Source organism: Nilaparvata lugens, chromosome 5 (genome assembly GCF_014356525.2).
Source record: "Nilaparvata lugens isolate BPH chromosome 5, ASM1435652v1, whole genome shotgun sequence".
NCBI lineage: Eukaryota > Metazoa > Arthropoda > Insecta > Hemiptera > Delphacidae > Nilaparvata > Nilaparvata lugens.
In genome coordinates, this window is record NC_052508.1 from 4,535,864 (window position 1) to 4,557,719 (window position 21,856).

Sequence of the window (21,856 nt, forward strand, 5' to 3'; positions counted from 1 at the left end):
AACAACCGTATCATCAGCAAATAGAAATATCTTGCTTGTTGTGCTGAGCTTTGAAATGTTATTGATGTATATAAGGAACAATATTGGATCCAGGGTGCTTCCCTGAATCACCCCATAGTCAACACTGTCCCTCTCATCACATTTACCATCAATTTGAACAAACGGAAGGCGTTTCAAACAGTTCTTCCATTCGAAAGAGTAACTTATAAACACAACATCTTATCCACCACTATTATTATAGACTTGATAGAGCTTCAACTACGCTTACAATCCGATTACATGTTACAATAATAACATTAGGTACTGTCTTTTATTTCCAAGGTAACGACTTGAATCCACCAGAAGCAACGATAGAGGATTTTTTTTATTCTGACAAGTAATAAACTTGAGTGTAAACCAAAAATATATTAAAGGTTTTTCTCGAATCAAGCTTGACTTTACCAATAGGCATAGGCCTACAAAGGCAGCTTTTCTATCTATCATTCACTGGATTCGAATGTCCAAAAATATTGGCTAACATAGAAGCTGGTAGATCCATGGAAAACAAAATACGCTTCGTTTTAAATTCATATAATTTATTCATAAATTTATATTTATGCAAATAATATATTTACATTCTGATCAATTCACACATTTTTTACAATTCCTTTACAGCTAAAATATGAAAATATTTCATAACGGTAAAATAATAAAGCGAAAACTTGTCAATATGCGTTCAAATATTGTAATAGTCCCTTGTTCAAATATTGCAAAAATAACAAGCTTATGGCAATGCACAAAGTAACTTACAATACAAACAAACAAGAATATTATAAATAATGTCGAAATATTCGGCTCGACTGGATAATGTGTAACTTCGAATATTGATATGAGTATGAAGCTAGGTCGAGGCTAAGTCGAAATTAGATAAAACTAAAATCGATTATCTTTCAATTTCAAAGTTCCAGCTCCAGTCCTGTCAAGCCAAGATATCAAACAGACTGGCTGGTCCCAAAAGTACGTAACTTAAAATTTAGGCAGTGGCTTTTGCATAACTGCAAAACTATTCACACTCTTGCTAAGTATTATAATATTATTCTCTGACAATCTTCCTTACATAATAAACAGCTCGTTCCATAACAAACATGTATCTGACACATTGAGAGTTTTGCGAAAACATGAAGATTCCAAAAACCTATTTTAATTTATCGGAGAATTGAGTTTGAACTAAAACTAAGGGGAGGCTGAAGAATGGGGTTCTTAATACAAACGGGGTCGATTTAATATAAACTAGAAATGCTTAATTAAAAGCATGCTGTACAGCACCAGTCCAACTTATGCCCATGCTAATCCAATGAAAGTTAATTTTTCTTTATGGTTCAGTTGTATCTGCTTTACATTTCGATAAAAGTCAAAATACTAAAAGGATTCGATTTGAATTGGACATAAGTGGATGAGCCAGAAGGATTATAAAGTGTATCATATAGATTATTTTATCTGAATGAATGTTGTGTCCGTTATTCAATGTGATTAACACGCTCAATTTTCTCGTGAGGAATCCATTGAACCAATGTACCTAGAATACAGGTATTCTAGGTACCTTGCATTAAACGATTAGTTCGATCAGAAATTTGAATTTGATCAACACTTCTGTTAAGAAAGCGGTATACTTAGAGTTGGGTAAATTTATTTATTTATGGGTTGATTCAAACCAATCCCATAACATATTTAAAAAAGTAAGATGTAAAATAAAATATTTGATAAGACGTTTGATAATGTTCAAAATTATCGTCAAATAACTATTTTAGAATATAGCAGGTAAATATATTTGTCTTTTGACAACCTTTGTAAGTCCAATCTGAAATTCAACGACTGGTATTGAAAAAAGTTCCAATGGAAGTCAATCAATTTATTTCATCGTTTGAGCATTTTGATTTAAAAAAGAACTGTTATGGTACAACTCTACAGAAATGAAAGATATAAATGGGCTACCATGTTGATTTTCTCTTCAAATACATGTTTCATAAGTCTTCTAGTTGATTTTTAAAATAGGAATGTCTCCGTAGCCTCTAATTTGTAGTTTGAGGAATTAACATGAATAATTTTAGACTAAATGATCATGCCTTATTGTGTTTTGGAAAAAAAATTTGAATTGGGATAATATATCATTACGTATTATTTGGGAAACTAAATTTCAAATTACTATCTTTCATAACTAGTTATACCAGAACGGTTGTTGCATTTTGGAATGTTTAACAAGGAGAAAGGTTCAGAGATGCTGGCAAGATTTCAATTTGAAAATTCAATCACTCTTTTAGAACTACTTGTTTAAGTACATATTATAATAATATAAATATAAAAAATCATGAACAGAGACATTATTTTTTCTAACTTGAATTCAGCTAGTATTCAGGAAGACAATATTCAATTTCTACATGAAGTTATTCAATTTAAAATAGAACTTCTAAAATGCAAAAGCATCTGGATTGATAAATGATTAGCATTATTCTCTTGAGCAAAATATGAAATATACAAAGTGAACTACCTCAATTATGTACAAGAAACTACTGGTTTCTTCAATTCTAAAAATATAAAAACCAAAAATAAAATTTGGAAGATGCAATTTCACAAACTTCTAGATCATTTCCATTAATCAAATCATCAATTAAGTGTATATGAAAGTGGGTTAAGTCAGTTAGATCATCTTGTCGAGGACGATTTTCGACTCTATTTGAAAATTTTCATTTGATATTCGTTTCTGCAAACTGTAATAATACATATCATAGTATTAATGACATAGATTACGTTTTTGAATTAAAGAGAGAATAAAAAAAATAATTAGTTCAGATAAATAAGAATTGTAAGGGGGATTTGATCCCCTTCTTCAGTGTAATTTAGGTTAACATTATAATAATACATGTACTGTAGCCTACTAGCACAGAAGGAAGAATGAACACTATGTTTTTTCCTTTGTGCTACTCGTAGCAAAATAATTACTAAGGAATGGATTATAAAGCCTTCAAAAGAACTTGAACATTGAAATATTTTGCTAAATATGAATCAATTTTTTCATTTCAAAAGTGAGTTTCTTCTAATTTCTTGATCCAAATAACTATTTTTCCAAACATTAAATATTTTATTAGCGAGGAAAATCTCAAACATACGTAGGAAGGGCATTTGCGGATCCTACGGGTGCGAAATTGAAAGATGCAGGCAGAGGATCGAATTGTATGGAGAGGCTTTGTAAAGAAGGCCAAGGGTCATATCGGCCTGTAACGTCTAGGAGTGAGTAAATATTTTATAAAAATAATTAATTTCAAGATTTTTAAAGAGTGTGACAAATGTCCAATGATATAATTAGATGAAAACAAAAATATGCAAATGCTAATAAATAAATAATAATTAATATCGTGTGACCTGGCTGGCTCACTAATAATAAAAGAGGAAAGAAAAATCTTTAATGTACTAGGCTTAGGTACTTTAGAAGCGTAAGCAACAAACTGGTAGTTCTATGAATGTATGCATCATTTGAGTTAATTCTACATTCTACTCCATAAAGTAGAGGACAACTACTGTATAAAGATAAAAAGCGATTTAGAATTATCATTTGTAAGAAATTGCACTGAATTTCCATGGTGAATCGATTTCTCCAGTCTGTAATCCTAACATTAAAAAAATGGGAGTAAACCAGATGGTCTTGATAATATAACAATAATGCAATAATAGCCTCAAATTGCAATCATTAGAGAAAATAGAATAGATAAAAAGGTTAGAAAAGGTATTTGAATATTATATAGCACAAGATTCAGAGAATATTCTTTTAAATGGAGAGAATTGTTTCATTTCCGAAGTTGGAAGGTGAACAAACAAACATTATTTACAATAATTATCATATTAATTATTTGGAAGAATATATTTTCTCAACTATGTTGAAGATAGGAACATGTAAGTATGATCTAAATCGTTATAAAGCTAACAGCTTGTGATAAATCTTAAAATAATAAATAAATATGTAAAACATTATAGTTATTTAGAGAAAACATTTTCATAACAATAAACCCAAATTATCGTGAAACTTTTTCAACAAAAATAAATTTTAATTTTTAAACAAATATAAATCATCATAAAAAATCCAATCATAACTTCACAGTTGATTCTAAGTTTTTTTACAACTTTGATTGCACAAGGTACTTTTGATTTGCACAAGTTCTCTGCAATAATAAATAAATGAAATATATTTGAAATTTAGGAATTCCGCCACATATGTGATGAGAATTATAACTAGCCCACACACAGTACAGAGAAAACTATTCATCATTCTTGAAGGCGAAGCTTTCATTCCAAATTCTAGCAGAACTTTAATGCTGTAATTTAATTAGAAATGCTTCAAATTTATCTCAACATACATTATTATGAAACTACAAAACTCTTTCGATTTTAGAAAAATGTATTTTACATGAAAATTATCTAGACATTACAAATAGGATAGTGCAAAAAGTTTTAGAAGCTTGATTATTCTTATGGGAGAAATTTAATAGAAAATGAGAACTTGAAATCTATAAGGTATTCGAAATTCTATTGTTAATACTATGAACACTATATTAATCATTTTCTTTATTACACTTTAGGCAAGAGTTTAGTAGGCTGAGGAGTGATACATTTCGACTTAATATTAGTTTATAGTTCCAGCGAAACTTCATATTAGCTAATATGTTGAACAGAATTGAATGCATGCTATACAGTAGCAAATCCTACATGTACTTCTATCCGATTTCATACAAACTTTATTGACTGCAAATAAAAAAATAAAATTTATCCGAGCAACTTACAGCTATATTTTAAAACTAAAATCTTCCAGAATATAAACAAAAATATTAACAAGAAATGGTCCGAATATATATAATATTTATAAATTCTATATACATTGATTGAAATGTTTTCATTTTTAATAGTAAACTCTTCCCCATATAATGATCCGAAGAGCTGGAAAACGTTAACTCATTACATCACCAGTTTTCACATTATGCAAGGCACTTGCTCACAATCAAGCATTTACTATAAAAGCTATGACCAAACATTACGTTATAGACTAGCTACTAAATGTCTTCTTGTATAAACCATAAAAAAACAACTATTGAATAAAACTAGGTTCTCAACCTATCGTGAAATGAGTGGCATAATATGCAGGAATGCAGAATATAAAGATTATTTTAATATTTTTTGTGGAATTTTGAACCCCAAAAACATTTTATTGAATCGTTGATTTAATAAAAAAATGATGGAATTCCATAATTCAAGATATCAGGAACCTGGCATAAATCATAATAATGCTTGCACAAAGTAAACAAAGAAATCGTTGACTGCTACGTAAACCAATACGAAAATAGGACAATTTTCAGTACAGAATAAACTAGGGCTCACCTACTCGAAATGCAGTAGGTGTTGAATACGTTTCAAGGGCAAATTCTCATAGATTTTATCCTACTCAATTCTATGCCTCCTTTTAAGAGGAGCAACAGTAGACACTAGGCAATAAAAGCGTATCTTCAAGATACTAATAAAAGTAGCTAGTCTAAAACGTGACCATAGCTTTCCAAAGTCAGTCAGCAGAGAAAAATCGAATTACAGAGACAAAATGTTTACACATTCCAACACCACACAATTTTCTTGAGCGGTGACCATAAGCTTTCAAAAACGCAGTCAGCAGTAAACGAACACGGCGACTTCAAATATAATTGAGTAAAGTCACTAGAAATTGCATTATCGTCGAGTTCAATAGGGTTCAGTTTGTTCAATGTGATTCCATAGCACGACCTAAAAACCCTGCACATTTTGATCAAGCATTGCACAACTTGGCAACACCACACAATTTTATTGTGTTAAGCATTGTTTAACGAGACAACACTGCAAAGTTTTATTGCACAAGTTGGCTACACTGCATCACATGATTACACTATTTGGAAGAAACCAGGGAGCTTCATTCTTGTCAAGTTGGCAGCACTGTATCAACATTATTTGGCAAAATGATGTATTTTAAATGTGATTGGCATTGCAAGAGCACACAGGTTCATTGTGATGTTGAGTATTGCACAACTTGACAACAGAGCACCGGTTTATTGCACAACCTGGCAACACTGCACAGTCTGATAGTGTGAAACATAGCACTACGCGGTAAAGTCGCCGACCCGGTCCCAACCAAAGTCGGGCGACATCTTGAACTCTGAATCGTCCATGGCGAACAGATCGAACGGATCCTGGTTAAGCAGCGGATCGTGCCCGGCACTCGTCGACGGCCCGTTGGACGGATGCGGCCCGTCCATCAACGAGTCCAGCCACTCCGTGTCAACATCCATCAGTTCCAATGCATTCTCGTTGACTCCGAGGTCCATCGACTCCTCCACACTGTCAAGCAGTTCCACATCCAAGCCGAGCTCCCTCAGATCGAGGTGAGTAGGCGGGGCTAGTGAAGTTGGCGGCGCCGAAGGCGAGGCTAGTGAAGTGGGTGGAGCCGAGGGCGGGCCGGATGGCGTGGTCAGTTCCTGGGCGGCGGATGCTGGAAGTTCGCCGTTTTTGATCAGAATCTCGAGCACATCGTCAACTATCTGACTCTTCACATCTCGTATTGTGTCATCTGGCTCCTGAAAAAGAGAAAGCATTCACTTCATATGAAATATTTAATATGATTCAAACAAAGAAGTGATGTGATCCATAAAAAACTTCAAGAGGTAAAATAAAATGAACAACAAACTCAACATCTCCTATACTATACTCAATAGGTATATTTGAACTTCTCAAGTACTTGCATTTGAAGAGGAAAGAAAACTGGACATTTGTCCAAACATTGCAAGCACTGCCATTATATCGTGGACCTCACTATAGGAAACAATGTAGCATTCGCTGTGTACAAGAATGAAACATCGTAAAATCTATCATCAAATCTACTTAATAAGTTCTATAAGGTGCGGAAAAGTTTTAGAAACAAGGATAATTATTCAAGATTTGAATATACTACATCGTTACCTTGAAAAGGATACGCATTGAGGGGAAAATTCGGAGAATTCCCCAAGAGTCTCAAGTCTCCTCTGGTGATTAGAGATTTGTTTTGATGACATATCAGGTATTTGCCACTTTATTCAACGAAGCTATACATTACTATCAAGAAGATAATTCAAAGTGATTGATTATGACAGTAATAAATAAATAACTTACCATTTTGACTTTGAGCAATTTGGTGGCATCCTCATAGAGGGGAGGGGGAGGCTTCTCGTCAAGCAGTTCGGTTTGCGACAGAAGTTCAGGTACCTGTTCTGTGGAGAGCACCACTGGAGTGTTCCCAACAAACGTTCCAAGGAAGTTGGGCAGTGTCGCAGTCCTGGAATAAACACATTGCTTTATTACATTGTGTGCAATTATAAGACTTGTGGAAAGGGACAATAGGCTCAAGCCCGAAGCTTTGTTAACGGTGAATCAATTTGTTACTTGAATCGATTTATGGAAATAGTAATATTATGATTGAAGATTGCAGTGAACTGAAAAAGAAAAGTAGAATTGAAACAATTTGACAAATAATTAATTGTTGGATCAATTAACTGCTGATAATTTGATTTCAAGATGCTCCAATCAGTAGGAGAAAAAAACATACTTTATTTTGGAATAAAATAGTTATTTGTATATCTAGAGTGAAAAATGCCACTTTTTCTCCCTGAGGGGAAAGATTGATGCCCGAGGCGAAGCCGAGGACAACTATTTCCCTGAGGGAGAAAAAGCATTTCACACTCGTGATATACACAACATTTTCCCTCCACCTACATTATTATAAAAACTGAAAATTTAACTAATTTTAAAAACTTACGTGACCAGTAACAATGTGTTACAACATAATCTAAAAAGTGAACAACTGGAAGTAATCACAATTCACCGCCGACAGCGCTATATGCTATCTGTCGGCAAAAGTTGTAAAAACATTGGCCGACTCATAACTACATGTTCGCATTCCAAATTTGATTAGTTGATGGGAAATATTTGTAAGCTGGTATTTTGAATAACATAGAATATTGAAAAAATATTTCTAAATTTCTATAGTACACTTAATAATATGAAGTATGTAATAGGTGATTTCAGCATACATACATATATTTCATATGTTAATCAAATTTGATTAGTTGATGGGAAATATTTGTAAGCTGGTATTTTGAATAACATGGAATATTGAAAAAATATTTCTAAATTTCTATAGTACACTTAATAATATGAAGTATGTAATAGGTGATTTCAGCATACATACATATATTTCATATGTTAATCAAATTTCTGGTTGAGGTAAGTTATTTAATTTAGTTGGCTCAATGACTACTCTATTATGCATCCTCATCTGAGCTTACACCTTCTAACCTATTTCCAATGTAAGGTTTTAAAATAGAGATGCTTCCCATGTTATTTGAATGGAGCTACTTTTCCTCCCTAGGGAGTTTTTCTGTTTTTTAGTACCGAGAGCGAAAAAGTGACACTTTAGTATTATATTCCAGGGAGACAGTAGGTGGAGGATAACTGAATTTCAGTATATGAAGTAACAATAACACCTGTTTACATGTTTTCAATGGATCAACAAATTCAATTTGTGAAGCAAGGTTCATTCCCGATGCATCCCAATGCTTGTGATAGGCAAAGTGAGCAGATAAGCAACAATTATTGCTTGAATTAAAACTGCTGCACTTCTGCTATATTCCCCATCAATACTGTTTATTCAACGGTTCACAAGCACCAAATATTTCAAAAAAATATGAACTCGATCAACAATTGCTTGAGTTAAAATTGTTCCAAATTGACTCACATTTTCCCATCAATATTGTTTACTGAAGCAACAAATATTTTAAAAAATTGAGTGATTAATTTCCTACAATTACTTGACTGACACTCACCTATTAAGGCCGTTAGTCTTGAGGTTGAGCTGGTTTAGCACCAAAGCAGTCTGCTGCTGGCCCAACAACACACGCTGCTTGTTGTTGTTCGCATTGTTGTTGATCACATTGTTGTTGACAAAATTGTTGTTATTGTTGTTGTTATTGCTGGCTGCTGTTGTTGTCAGAGTCAGCTGTAGTTGCGGAATTTGCTGACTAGGAATTTGTTGTTGTTGAGTTTGCGTCTGCTGCTGCTGCTGCTGCTGCTGCTGTTGTTGAGCCTGTTGTTGGGCTTGTTGTTGTTGCTGTTGCTGTAGTAGCAGTTGATTGAGCTGTTGTTGTTGGAGGAAAGCAGCTAGACTTGCCTTTGCATTCAACTGTTGCTGAGGCTAGAAGAAAATCAAAACAGAGTTTCAAAAATTGGCACCTGAATGAAATTAATGTTCAAGTATTTATTCATTTATTAATATAATAAATTATATATAGGTTATAATTAATTATATGACTAATGGTACTACATACAGTTAATGACAAAGATGCCAACAGAATTATCTGTAATTCCCCAAAAATACAATAGCTTGCTTTTTACAAATCTTTCATTTTTTTAACGGATCCCCTATCATTTACTGAATCAAGTGACTGAATTCATTCAATATTCTTTTAATAAATGATTTTGGAAGAATTGAAAACTACCAATAGAGTATCATTTTGGCTGATATTATGTTTGGCTATTCAGTACAGTATTGCCACAGCTAAGCGGTTACTTTGGCCATACGGTAGCATTCAGACTTCACTATTCACAACACTGTCAGTTCAAATAATTTCATTTTTACTCTGTACTATTTCTATTCGTTATATTTCAACAATGGTATATTATGTATATTTTTTCACGATTCGACTCCTCAATACACTGAATTCCATGTGCGCATCATCCTCAAAAAAAAAAAAAAACAAATCTTGACAAATAAAATATATTTGAGATAGAATTAATAAATACCAATTGATATCAGATCATATTTACTGGGATAACTTGGATCATAGCTATCAACTATAGAATACATTGAAAAAAGTGGCAACGATGCCTTTATGAAGTGAATCTGACTCTGTAGCTACCTACTCAATATGCCCTCCACTCTCCTCGTGGTGAATTGACCACATAGCAAACCTTAATTAAATAACGTTGGTCAACTAAACTGGAATCGGTTTCTTTTGCAAACTAGTCATGAGACTAATAAGCAACTTTTCTTCTGACACAAGTTAAATACTATAGTCGATTCTGGATGCCAAAAGACAACGTAACAAAAAATCTCGTGTGAGTGTGGTTCTTGGAGCAGCAAAATCGATTCACAGTAGCCCTCCAACATCTTTGCCTTACACTGAAGTGGATAATCATAGTATTTTCGTGATTCAGAGTGAATTTCAAGCATCGTGAACTGGTATTTATGAGACCATCAATTAACAGCGGATATGATAAATCACTTTTATACACAAACAATCTTAAACGTTATGTTATTGTTGGCTCTTATTTCAATCAATCTATAGCGAAACAAAATCATGAATAAATATATTTTCTTCACGAATATAATTTATTTGAGATAGAATCACTATAGAGAAAATATAAGAAGATATCCAATGGTATAGGGCGTTTATGTTCCAAATTTCAACACAAGCTAATAGTCCACGAAGTTCTTTTTTGTGAAGCTACGTGACGCTAGTAGTCTCTCTATATGCCGTTCTTAGACTAGTTACACACACATCGATTTTTTGCCGTCCTTATAAATTCTATTAATTTTGATTAAACAGATGATTTTTGTTAAGTTCCGTTTAAGCTTATAATGAAATTATAAATAAACTTATAATTCATAATGACGACAAAAAATCGTACGTCCCAAAAATCGATGTGTGTGTAACAGGCTCAACACACTCATCCGGCCAAAACAGTAATAATAGACAATAGTCAAAAGTAATCGGCTTGAAACTTGGAACATGAACGGCCTATACTATGGAATATCTTCTTATGCTATTTTTTCTCTACGGAATTACCTAACTATATTTAACTATTTTTGTAACCTGGTAACAAATAAACAGGTAACCTGGTAAGAATAACCTGATCTTTGTAACTATATTTGTAACCTGGTAACAAATAACCAGGAAATAATAATGTTAGTTGGCCTCCCATTACAGCCAACCCACTCCACCACATGTCGCCAAGTGACTAGTGAGTATATGCTTGGACATGGTAACAATGATATAACCTGATCTTTGTAGCTAAATGTGTTACCTGGAATGTGTTTTGTTGGTGATGGTGCTGCTGTTGCTGCAGCTGCATCTGCGAGCGGAGCAGCTGGCGTTGCAGTTGGTCGATCTTGCGCCGCTGCTCGCGAATGATCTCCTCACTGGCCTCCGTCTCCATGGCGATCGACGAGGGGCACGGCGAGGGGGGCAAGGGGGGCGACAGGGGGGACGGCGGCAGTGACGAGCAGTCGGGGGGACTGCAGCTGTCGCCGCTCGCGTACGATTCGGCCACACCTGATGGCAAACAATGTAAACGATATCGGTGGCAAAATACTGGCTCAATTGAATGATAGCTATTAACTATATTTTATTCACAAAGAGAACATTTTATTCATTGATTAAATAGTGAATTTTCATGTGAGATTGAATATTTGGTTAATTAATTATATTTTACATTGTTAAAAAAAAGATCTGGCAAAACTGCAGAGCTGGAAAAGGATAGCACTATCTGCTTTGTCAAATGATAGACAAAGACATCAATGTTAATCAAATACTGCCATCATAACATGAACCTCACCATAGTGGATAGTTCTCCTGCACACGTGATTATAGTGTAGTAAGTCGGTCAAAAGTGGGTGAAAACAAATCCTTGGATGTTGGATTAACGCGTCACACTTGTTGGCTTTGTCTACCTGTTTATATCATAACTGCTTTTCGAAAGTTTTCCTTTTTTCAAATATGACTAATGTAAACTAACAAAATGTCAGTTTTCTAGTTGGATAAATGCTTCATGTTTATAATAACAATGGTAAAATAAGTTACAATGATAAATATTGAGTATAATTCTCCAGCAAGTTCTACAGATTTTGAACATGAATGTGAGTTTCTTATTTACTCTTTCTCATTTTTAATATCATTTCCATTTTATATTAATTATCTCATTTTCAAGATTCTCCATGATTTTACTTATATTTATTTTACATTCCCCAATATACAAATCATAATAACATAATCAGAAAAAGACTAGCTTAGCCTAAAACTGTTCCCTTAAATTGCCTGAGTTTTTTCATAAACTATTCTTCATCAATGTAATTTTTATACTATGTTCATATTTCGCTTTACTATTTCTTTTTAGTTCAGAGGTTGAGACCCTTCTAGCGTACTATTGATAAATCCAACATATTAGAGCACAAAAAGAGATACCACTATATTATCATGCCTACCTGGTGTGCTCTGAGGCGGTGAAGCATGGCACACCGACTCGTGACCAGGTGTGCTCTGCGGCGGCGAAACATGGCACACGGACAGCAGCGAGTCGTCGGCCGTCAGGCTGGCCGCAAGGGAAGATGGTGTCGACTCACTGAACGGCTTCAGTCGCTCGATCAGCTGTGGCTTCGGACCCGACACTGGTAGCTGGCGTTTCTTCAGCTCCATGCGGAGGTCGCTCACTGCTCAAACAAACACAACAACAACATTACTCAAGTAATTAAATAAAATAAGCATGGAATAAAGTGGTCTGTGTAGTGATAGTGTCTACAGTTGGCCACTGACAAGCGTTTCAAGTCCTATGTTTGGCTGATAATAATTTTGTAGGAATTAGCCAATCAGAGGGTATTGTGGGTGTTGCATTGACTTGTTAGATTGTTCGTTAGTGGCCAGCTTTAAGCAGAGCAGTATGAACAGTGTGAATTCATCCACCTTAAACCTGTTAATATTAATATTGTTATTTCATGAATTATTGTAGGATTAGTGGTAAAACTTGTGAAGTCAAATTCGTTTAATATAAAGGATTGTACCAGCCATTTTTTTAATGGATTGGAGTAGCTTCAATACCAATCTAATGTTATACCTATTCGTTTTATACTTAGTATTTTCAAGTAGAAGTCCTGGTGAAAACTGCCAATCTTACTAGGATTACTTATTAAATTCAAGAATGTAATTTAGAATGTGATAAACATTCGCCCTATAGTCTATTTTTTTGAAATTTGGTGGTTGTAATGAAAATATAAATAAGATAGAGAGCATAATTATACCTTTCATGTCTTCGAGATTTCTGAGCGGCCTCGTGTCCGGAGGAGGGGGTGGTGGGGGTGGCTGTACAACAGTTGCCTGGGGGAGGGGCGGTGGGGGAGCGGGAGGAGCAGTCTTTGTAACCGCAATCAGACTTGGAGCTGGTTCCGGTGGCTTCTGCGAAGCTGGCAGAATTATTTGAGGATACTGCAATTCAATAAAGACATAATAAATTTGTTATTTATTATAAAAAATATATCATTCAGAGTGCTCTGAAAAAAGGTGCCCATAAGTCAGGGCGTGTTTCCTCACATCAAAAGAAGAAAAAGTTCTAATTAACATAGGTCCGAAAATGCTTGGTTACCAAGTTATACAGAGTGGAAGATTTCGTCTGAATTTCAGTTCCCCTGCCGAAACGAAGCCCTGCGGGTATTTGTTGGCTGTCAAGATGTTAAATTCGGCGTAATTTATGTAAAATGAACTGAGAAATCGAATAAAACCGTTTCCAGACCGTTAACTACAGTAATTTTCAAGATATGTGACAAAGTACACGAAACTTGTCTCGAAAAACAAGTTCCTTTAAGGTTTGAATCAGATTTACTGTGCAATAAACTGTAAATATTTACAGGTTAAATGTGCAATAAACACAAAAAATTTTCTTACAGAACTTGTAGAAAATTTAATTTCGAAGAGAAAGATGTAGAATAAGTCTCTAATAGACAAACGCAACCTTGAAAAAATAATCCTTAATTACATACAAAACGCATGAAAAATAGAGAGCTTAACTAATTTTGTCTATTTTTCATTTGTTTATTAAATTTTCTACAAGTTCTGTAAAAAATATTCTGTGTTTATTTTACATTTAACATAGGAAATCTGCTTCAAACCTTTAAGGAACCTGTTTTTCGGGATCAAGTTTCGCGTATTTCGTCACATATCTTAAAAATTACTGTAGCTAAAGGTCTGGAAACTGTTTTATTCAATTTTTCAGTTCATTTTACATAAATTACGCTGAATTCTACATCTTACTTGACAGCCAATAAATACCAGTAGAGCTTCGTTTCGGCAGGGGAACTGAAATTCAGACGAAATCTTCCACTCTGTATAACTTGGTAACCAAGCATTTTCTGACCTATGTTAGTTGGAACTTTTCTTCTTCTTCTTTTGATGAGGGGAATCACGCCCTGACTTATGGGCACCTTTTTCATAACACTCTGTAATAACTATGTTTGCAAGATTAATTTATTTTGAAGATTCAAATATTTATAACATAATAATGAGCATAATAAAATATTAATTTTTCACATTGTTATTTATTTTTGCAATTATTTCTCGATATTAGAATAAGTAAAATGCCACGATAACACTGATATTGAATGCTATAAGAAGCGATTGTGCAGGTAATTTATTATTGTAGGATATTTTCCAGACACTTCCAATGATAAGCTCAGTGGATTTCGATCCTATAGAATCTCTGATATTCATTGAGTAGATAAACAGATCAAACACCTTGTAAAAAACTGTACATCACATAACTTCGGTTATGTCGCGTAATGTCAGCAAGTCGCTCAGTTGAGTACACAAGCACGAATAGAATCACAGCGGTTTCCTAATACTATTCAGTACTGAACTGTGTACTTGATTACAACTTTATACTGAAAAAAAGAGGAATATACTAAAGAGGAATTAATCACAACTCTAACTGAATTGAATAATTAATATAGTTGAAGAGGAATGAGTTACAAACTGTTAAAGTTAGGATGAAAACCTGAAAAGGAAATGAGTTTTCATTTGTTTAATCTCAGAGAGTAGGCCTGTAATGTAACTATACTTGTAAGCCTTTACTTACTATACGCCTACACTTACAGTGTGAGGACAACCCAACTATACTTACTAGAATGAAAACTTGAGAGGAAAAGAAGTTTTTATTTGTAAACGAACCTTCAATTTTCAGAGTAAGTAGTAATCTAAGAGTTGTAGTCCTCCAATGTACAACATTTTCTCTGTATCGTGTCACATCTCTTGAAATCTTGTCAACCATTGTAGTCCTACTTACTACAGTCCTCTACTAAGAATACATTGAGGCTCACCTAATTTATGGCTGTAACATCACCGAAATTAGGAATAAAAATAGCACAAGGATTTGCCTTAGTATTTCATCTACCAATTTTATTAAATCAGTGTCATTTGTAACATAAATATATTGTTGTAGGCCTACTCACAGTGTGTTGCCACTCGAGCTGCCATTGCAAGAACAGCTGTTGCTGTTGCAGGAGCAGTTCATAGCTGGTTTCACCCGGAGAGGCGCTTGGAGGCGACGTCTTGTGAGCATTAGGTGGACCCTGCAACCACATTCATCATTCAAAATCCATCAACACTCATCAAAATAAAATCATTTTCATTTCAGATAAAATTCATAAAATTATTCAGAGAATGAAATACAAGAATATTTGGAGTTGATAGTAATTAATACATTCTACTATAATGATGATGATAGAGTGCAGACAGTGGACATGGAGAGTGGACACAGTCCAACGTCTTCAAATAAAAAACTATTTTTAATAAATATGCGATATTCATATTTTAGTGGAGTAGTCCATTTATTTCACTGAAAAATCATGCGTCAATTATATTTTGTTGGAATAGTTTGTTTTATTTGACTGGAGATGAAAACTCTGTTATGGAGTGATTTGGTAGATAGGGGAAAAATTAGATATGTATTTCACTAGTTTTAATTCGATCGTCTATACAGATCCATGTGTGATATCCATAATGTAAGGGTTGAAATCCCTTAATTTCATAGTATTTCTAACCAATCGTAAACGCTATAGAACCATAGAAATATATATAGTTCATGATGTTTGAATGCAAACAATTTAAATCTAGGTGCAGAGTAATGTTGTCGACATTTTTAATGAAGAGTCACTGTCATGCAACAGTGGAAATGATAGGATGGCAGAGTTGATAAGTTTCTTTTTCCACCGTTCTTTATAGTAGATGGCTGTGATTCAAGTCATCCCATTACCAGATTATGGTATTTTTTGATTATATGCATCGAGAAAGTCATTTCATGATTATACAGAGATGTCCGAAAAACGTTGATCAGGTCCTGACTTTCTAACATGAATTTCACTATAGAACAATGTCCATCCATCCCAAGGATAGTGAACAGTAAACAGTTATTTACTATCCTTGCATCCAACCAACCTTGTATTCATGGAACTTGATGGTCCTAGCCTTGGGCTGCGTTTTCGTCTTTGACTTTTTGCGATTCTTGTCCTTACCGGGCGGCGGGGCGGGACGGGCGGAGGGCGGGGACGAGATGGAGGATAGCGGCGACAGAGAGGATGAGAGAGACAGCGAGGAGGGAGAGGGTGCGGTCGTGAGGAGGGTGCCAGGCGGCACTAGGACGGTGACAATTCCCGCCTGAGCGGCTGCCGTCTCGATCACGTCTCTCGATCCGATAATCGTGGTTTCCGGCGCAGCTAGGTGGGCTTCGGTGAGGTGGGCGTCGATCAGAGAGGGCTCTGACGGCGGTGAGATCTGTTCGGGCGGCGACGACGCAGCGGCCAGGTCGCGCGGCGATTGCGCCTCTGAGCTCTGCGAGTCGTCGTCCATTGTCATGTAGTGATCGGGCGGCTGAGGCTTGGTCTTCTGGCCTTCGCTCGTCGCTTTGAACTCAATGTGGCCCTCTGGTTAAATCAAATAACATCCTTCTTTTTATCTTCATCACATGAACACAAATTACATCATTCCAATACTAGTAGTTCTGCGAACAGTAGACCTCGCTCATTAATACTACTTTCAATCTAATGAGAAGGGCCAGTACAGTAAGTACAGTATATTGTGAAGATAAAGTCGTGATTGTCATCTATTATTTTCTCCATTGAAAGTGCTAGAGACACTGTTTCCAGGGACACCGGACTTGTCAAGGAGTACCTTTATATCAAATACATACTTTTTAAATGAAAAAGACTAAGAAATTGTCAAAAAACCACAGATTTATTGGTACTCAGAAAGACCGGTTTCGGTCATTATCAGAATTTATCAGAGATTGACAATGGTGTAATTACCGAAACCGGTATTTCTAAGTATCAATAAATCTGTGATTTTTTGACAATTTCTTGGTCTTTTCAATTTAATGTGAATAATTACCACAATATCAACTTCTCAACTACACAAAAAGGAAAAAAATTGACTTTATACCTTTACATACAAATTTTTTCTACAACAGCAGTATTGGACTCCAAAACAATAACGATTTTTTAAAAATAATTTATCCAATTAATTTGATAAATCAATTCAATAATAATAATAATAATAATAATAAGATGTTCAATTTAATTACTCTATCTAATCATAATAATTTATTTTATAATGATATATTATTAGAATAAAATAAAACAATATAAGTATTATCTGCAAAAAAATCTGGTAGGAACGAGAATTGAACCTGGGGGTCCCACAGTGTGCAGACCACGGTCTAACCGACTCGACCACCATGTGCTCGTAACAATACATGAGAAAAAGTATGGGAAAGAATTGCTGTATCTTCAAAGACACATCCTTTCTGGATTGAGGTTAGATTGCAGTTTTTTAAATATTACAAAAAACCAGAGGTTTTATCAAAAATCGTTACACATAATGTTTCTGCACCTTGTTTCAAAGAACTTTCATACGAAATTTCATCCAAATCGGACAATAGCTGCGACTGTAACTGCGGTACAAACAAACAAAAGCCGATCGAGTCGAAACTAAGACCTCAGCTTTGCTTCAGTCAATAAATTAGTGACCGTCATGTAATCAATCCTTTTGTAAACAAATCAATCCCTTCATTTGGTCATCTGATTAGATAAACAGTAATAATTACTAATAAATTATTAATGAAACACTAGAATGTTGGCTAGAAATATCACGAATTTATTGAAAAATAAAATACATGTTTCAACACCAATGGTGTAATCTTCATAATCAAGATGATGAAGATGCTGAAATATGTATGTAATTTTTCAATAAATTCTTGATATTTCTAGACGACATTCTAGTGTTTCATTATGGATAAATATCACTAAATCTCACCAAAAACAGTATCTGAAAATGATGTTACTATTCATTTGAATGATTAGTAATTTTAGTAATTAGTACATTTTTACAATCAATTCATTAGGCTCAAAAATGTGCACAATATTCTTCTTGGATCATTATTTCCAAAATCATTGCTTCTTCAAATAATCAATCATACTTTTGATTTCTTTTTTTTTTATTTGACTTAAGATGGATAATCTCATAATTTATTATATCAAAAAGGAGTTGCGATATAACGATGATACTGATCATTTGGTCAAGATCTACCCAGTTCAATGGCGAGAAAAAGTGTCAGATTTACTCCGTTTCCAGTAAATAATAAATCATAGTTCCGATAGATAATCTCATAATATCAAATATTTTGATATTTATATTATATAAATATCTCAGATATTATATAATTTAATCTCATATCAAATAGTAGTCGCAATGTGATGATGGTACTGATCAATTAATAATCATTTGATCAAGATCTACCCAGCTCAATAGCGAGGAAAAGTGACAGATTTCCTCCGCAGAATTAAAGGAGATTTCAATATTTAAAGAGAATAGCTTTGTACCTTTGACGGCGCGCTCAATGGGCTCATCGGTATGCAGAATGTTCTTCTTGATGAGCTCAAGTGGCCCGGGTCGGTGAGACAGCTGATCGTTCAGCTGGTCTGCCAGTCGACACTTCTTCAGCATCCTTTGCCGCTCGGCCAGCGACGGATCAACGTGGCCCACATCTGACAAATAAATAAATCAATCAATCAATCATCAATTCACAAAACATACAATATTTTGAAACAAAAGGTTCCAGAAGAGTATAATAATCAACAACAAAATTTGACTTTTCTATACTGGTGAATGAAACATATTTTTGTATGATGATGCCTACACACCAAAGTGAAGTGATATTGTATAATAATACTGTACTGACAGTGTGTAATTTTCGGCTCTAAATATTCAAATACTTCAATCAAACTCTGGAATTGTTTTGTGTTCACTGGCTTTATTATCAAACCTTCAAAATTTAAAATTGATCACTGATTTCTTCTGGATTATTCTTGAAATATAAAAAACCTTTGGCATAAGCAGAAATTTGGGCATAACCTGAAAATCTAAACTATATTTTTCAAACTTTTGTTGAAAATAGTAAGTGCTATGCCTGTTTTTTCTCCCACTACGTATTTTTTTCATCAAATTGAATAAATAAATAAGCTATGAGGCTATTTATTCTCTTCAAGTAGTTCGGTGCAATATTTTTCAATTATTGTCCAGTTTTGTGATGAAGATAATCTCTTACAGTAATAACTCTAAATTTCTTTATACAGTTATTCACGATTATTCATACAAATACTCACCCTCAAGGATGTGTTGCCGCACCAATTCTTGTCTATCAGGTCGCTGCTGAATCTTCGCTTTCAGCAGGTCCCCCATTTTCGCTCTTTCCAACTTTTGCCGTTGCTCATGGAAGGCGGGGGGCGTTTTTAGAGCTACAACAAAAAATCATTATTAGCGAAATTGAATTTTACAATGCAGTACATTAATAGTAAATGTGGCCCACCTGAAATCGAATGCTTTGCAATCCTAGGCCTAGGAAAAAATATTGTAGAAATAGGCCTACAATAATTTACTAATACCAATAAGTGTAATGGATTACAAATACAGTACTTGACTAGATTTTGATGAAAATGAGTTCATATGAATTGAAGTAAAATGGAAAAATAAAAAATACTCCAGATATTCAGATTTTTTCTTTACAATGTTTATACACTAGTTTATTGTAACAGTCCAACAATTTCAATAGAATTATGGCATTGTCTGAAACACGTTCACTGACGAAATTTGAAAGTTTGTTTTTTCAGCTGCCTTACAATAATATTACTCATAATATTGTAACTGATAAATGTCAATTTTTACTTTCCTTGCCCTACTACCATAGGTAAGGAAAGTATTGCTTTCCAAAAAAAATTAAGGTACCCAAATTTCAAGTTTTCTATACGTTTCAAGGTCCCCTGAGTCCAAAAACATGATTTTTGGGTGTTGGTCTGTGTGTGTGTGTGTATGTGTGTATGTCTGTGAACACGATAACTCCATTCCTAATCAACGGATTGACTTGAAATTTTAAACTTAACGTCCTTATACCATGAGGACCCGACAATAAGAAATTCAATAAAATTCAATTCAAGATGGCGGAAAAAATGGCGGATAATTACTAAAAAACCATGTTTTTCACGGTTTTCTCGAAAACGGCTCTAACGATTTTCTTCAAATTTATACCATGGATAGCTATTTATAAGCCCTATCAACTGACATGAGTCTCATTTCTGGGAAAATTGCAGGAGCTCAGTAATATTTTTGTGAAAAATGGCGGATAATCACTAAAAAACCATGTTATTCACGGTTTTCTCGAAAACGGCTCTAACGATTTTCTTCAAATTTATACCCTAGATAGCTATTTATAAGCCCTATCAACTGACTTGAGTCTCATTTCTGGGAAAATTGCAGGAGTTCCGTAATATTCTTGAGAAAAATGGCGAATAATCACTAAAAAACCATGTTTTTCACGGTTTTCTCGAAAACGGCTCTAACGATTTTCTTCAAATTTTTACCATGGATAGCTATTTATAAGCCCTATCAACTGACATGAGTCTCATTTCTTGGAAAATTGCAGGAGCTCCGTAATATTCTTGAGAAAAATGGCGGATAATCGCAAAATAAAAACATGTTTTTCACGTTTTTCTCAAAAATGACTTGATCGATTTTTTCAAATTCATACCCTGTATACTTATATATCAGCTCTATAAACTAGCATGAGTTTCCTTCCTGAGAAACTAACAGGGGGTCCACCCCATTCTTGAGAAATTTACTTTGTAACCTCCTTCTCGTGCTTGAGGTAGGTGGGTAGAGCAGTTTATTCAAAAGAACACACGTCGATATTTTATTTTGTAGAACAGCTGTTTTGACAACTTTTAAAAAATCCTTAAATTTCATAATTCAAACAAAGGAAAATGTACTCTGAAAACAAAAACAATAGTATAATCGTACTTTTAATAAAATTATTAAGCCGCCAATCGGCATAATGTTATTCCCCTAGATTATCCTCGTTTAAGAATGAGGCTTATAGATCAATGAGCAAGGAAAGTAGTGTGAGTGTACCACACCAGATTTTTCTATGATTAATTCAATAAAACGTTTGTTATTAAACTACGGTATATGTTGCCGTATTGAAAAAAAACGTTAACACAGTTGTATCGAAGGTACAAGCCAACACACTTTATTCTTCAAAGGACATACTAAGATACATAATATTGAATAAATAAAGTAGACGTTAACTGGTGTAAATTATTTACACTTATTTATTCATCTTCAACATTTATTATATACAATTTTAATAGGTGGATTTCTTGATTCAATCCACATATTGTAAAATTGAATGTAAATATCTATTCTATTAATTTATTTTTTACTAATTCGAATGAATTATTCTACTTACGCGGCATGATGCCTTGCGCTACCAACTGATTGATAGGCCGCCTCAGCATCAATTTCACCTTCAGAGCTGCAAGAAAAAGACAAAATATATTAATTACAATCTTCAAATGAGAATAAGACGCGTTTCCAGTTAGATACTTACTAATCAAAATATCATTGAGATTGACTTGATG

General features: G+C 34.2%; 1 protein-coding gene across 4 annotated transcripts in view; it reads right to left on the reverse strand.

Moving 5' to 3' along the window:
- Positions 1–554: 554 nt before the first annotated feature.
- LOC111044788 (myocardin-related transcription factor A) overlaps positions 555–21,856 on the reverse strand; it is a 178,984-nt gene continuing 157,682 nt past the window's right edge. For 3 of the 4 annotated variants that reach the window (XM_039429759.1, XM_039429757.1, XM_039429760.1), the window contains 11 exons: positions 21,685–21,750; positions 19,550–19,681; positions 18,767–18,931; positions 16,329–16,813; positions 15,344–15,463; positions 13,145–13,328; positions 12,335–12,559; positions 11,158–11,405; positions 8,898–9,265; positions 7,189–7,351; positions 555–6,617 (listed from right to left, as the gene is read on the reverse strand). In XM_039429759.1, the coding sequence (XP_039285693.1) occupies positions 6,144–6,617; positions 7,189–7,351; positions 8,898–9,265; positions 11,158–11,405; positions 12,335–12,559; positions 13,145–13,328; positions 15,344–15,463; positions 16,329–16,813; positions 18,767–18,931; positions 19,550–19,681; positions 21,685–21,750 (2,630 nt within the window). In that variant the 3' untranslated portion in view covers positions 555–6,143. The remainder of the gene's footprint in view (positions 6,618–7,188; positions 7,352–8,897; positions 9,266–11,157; positions 11,406–12,334; positions 12,560–13,144; positions 13,329–15,343; positions 15,464–16,328; positions 16,814–18,766; positions 18,932–19,549; positions 19,682–21,684; positions 21,751–21,856) is intronic. The other variant, XM_039429758.1, reaches the window with a different exon arrangement.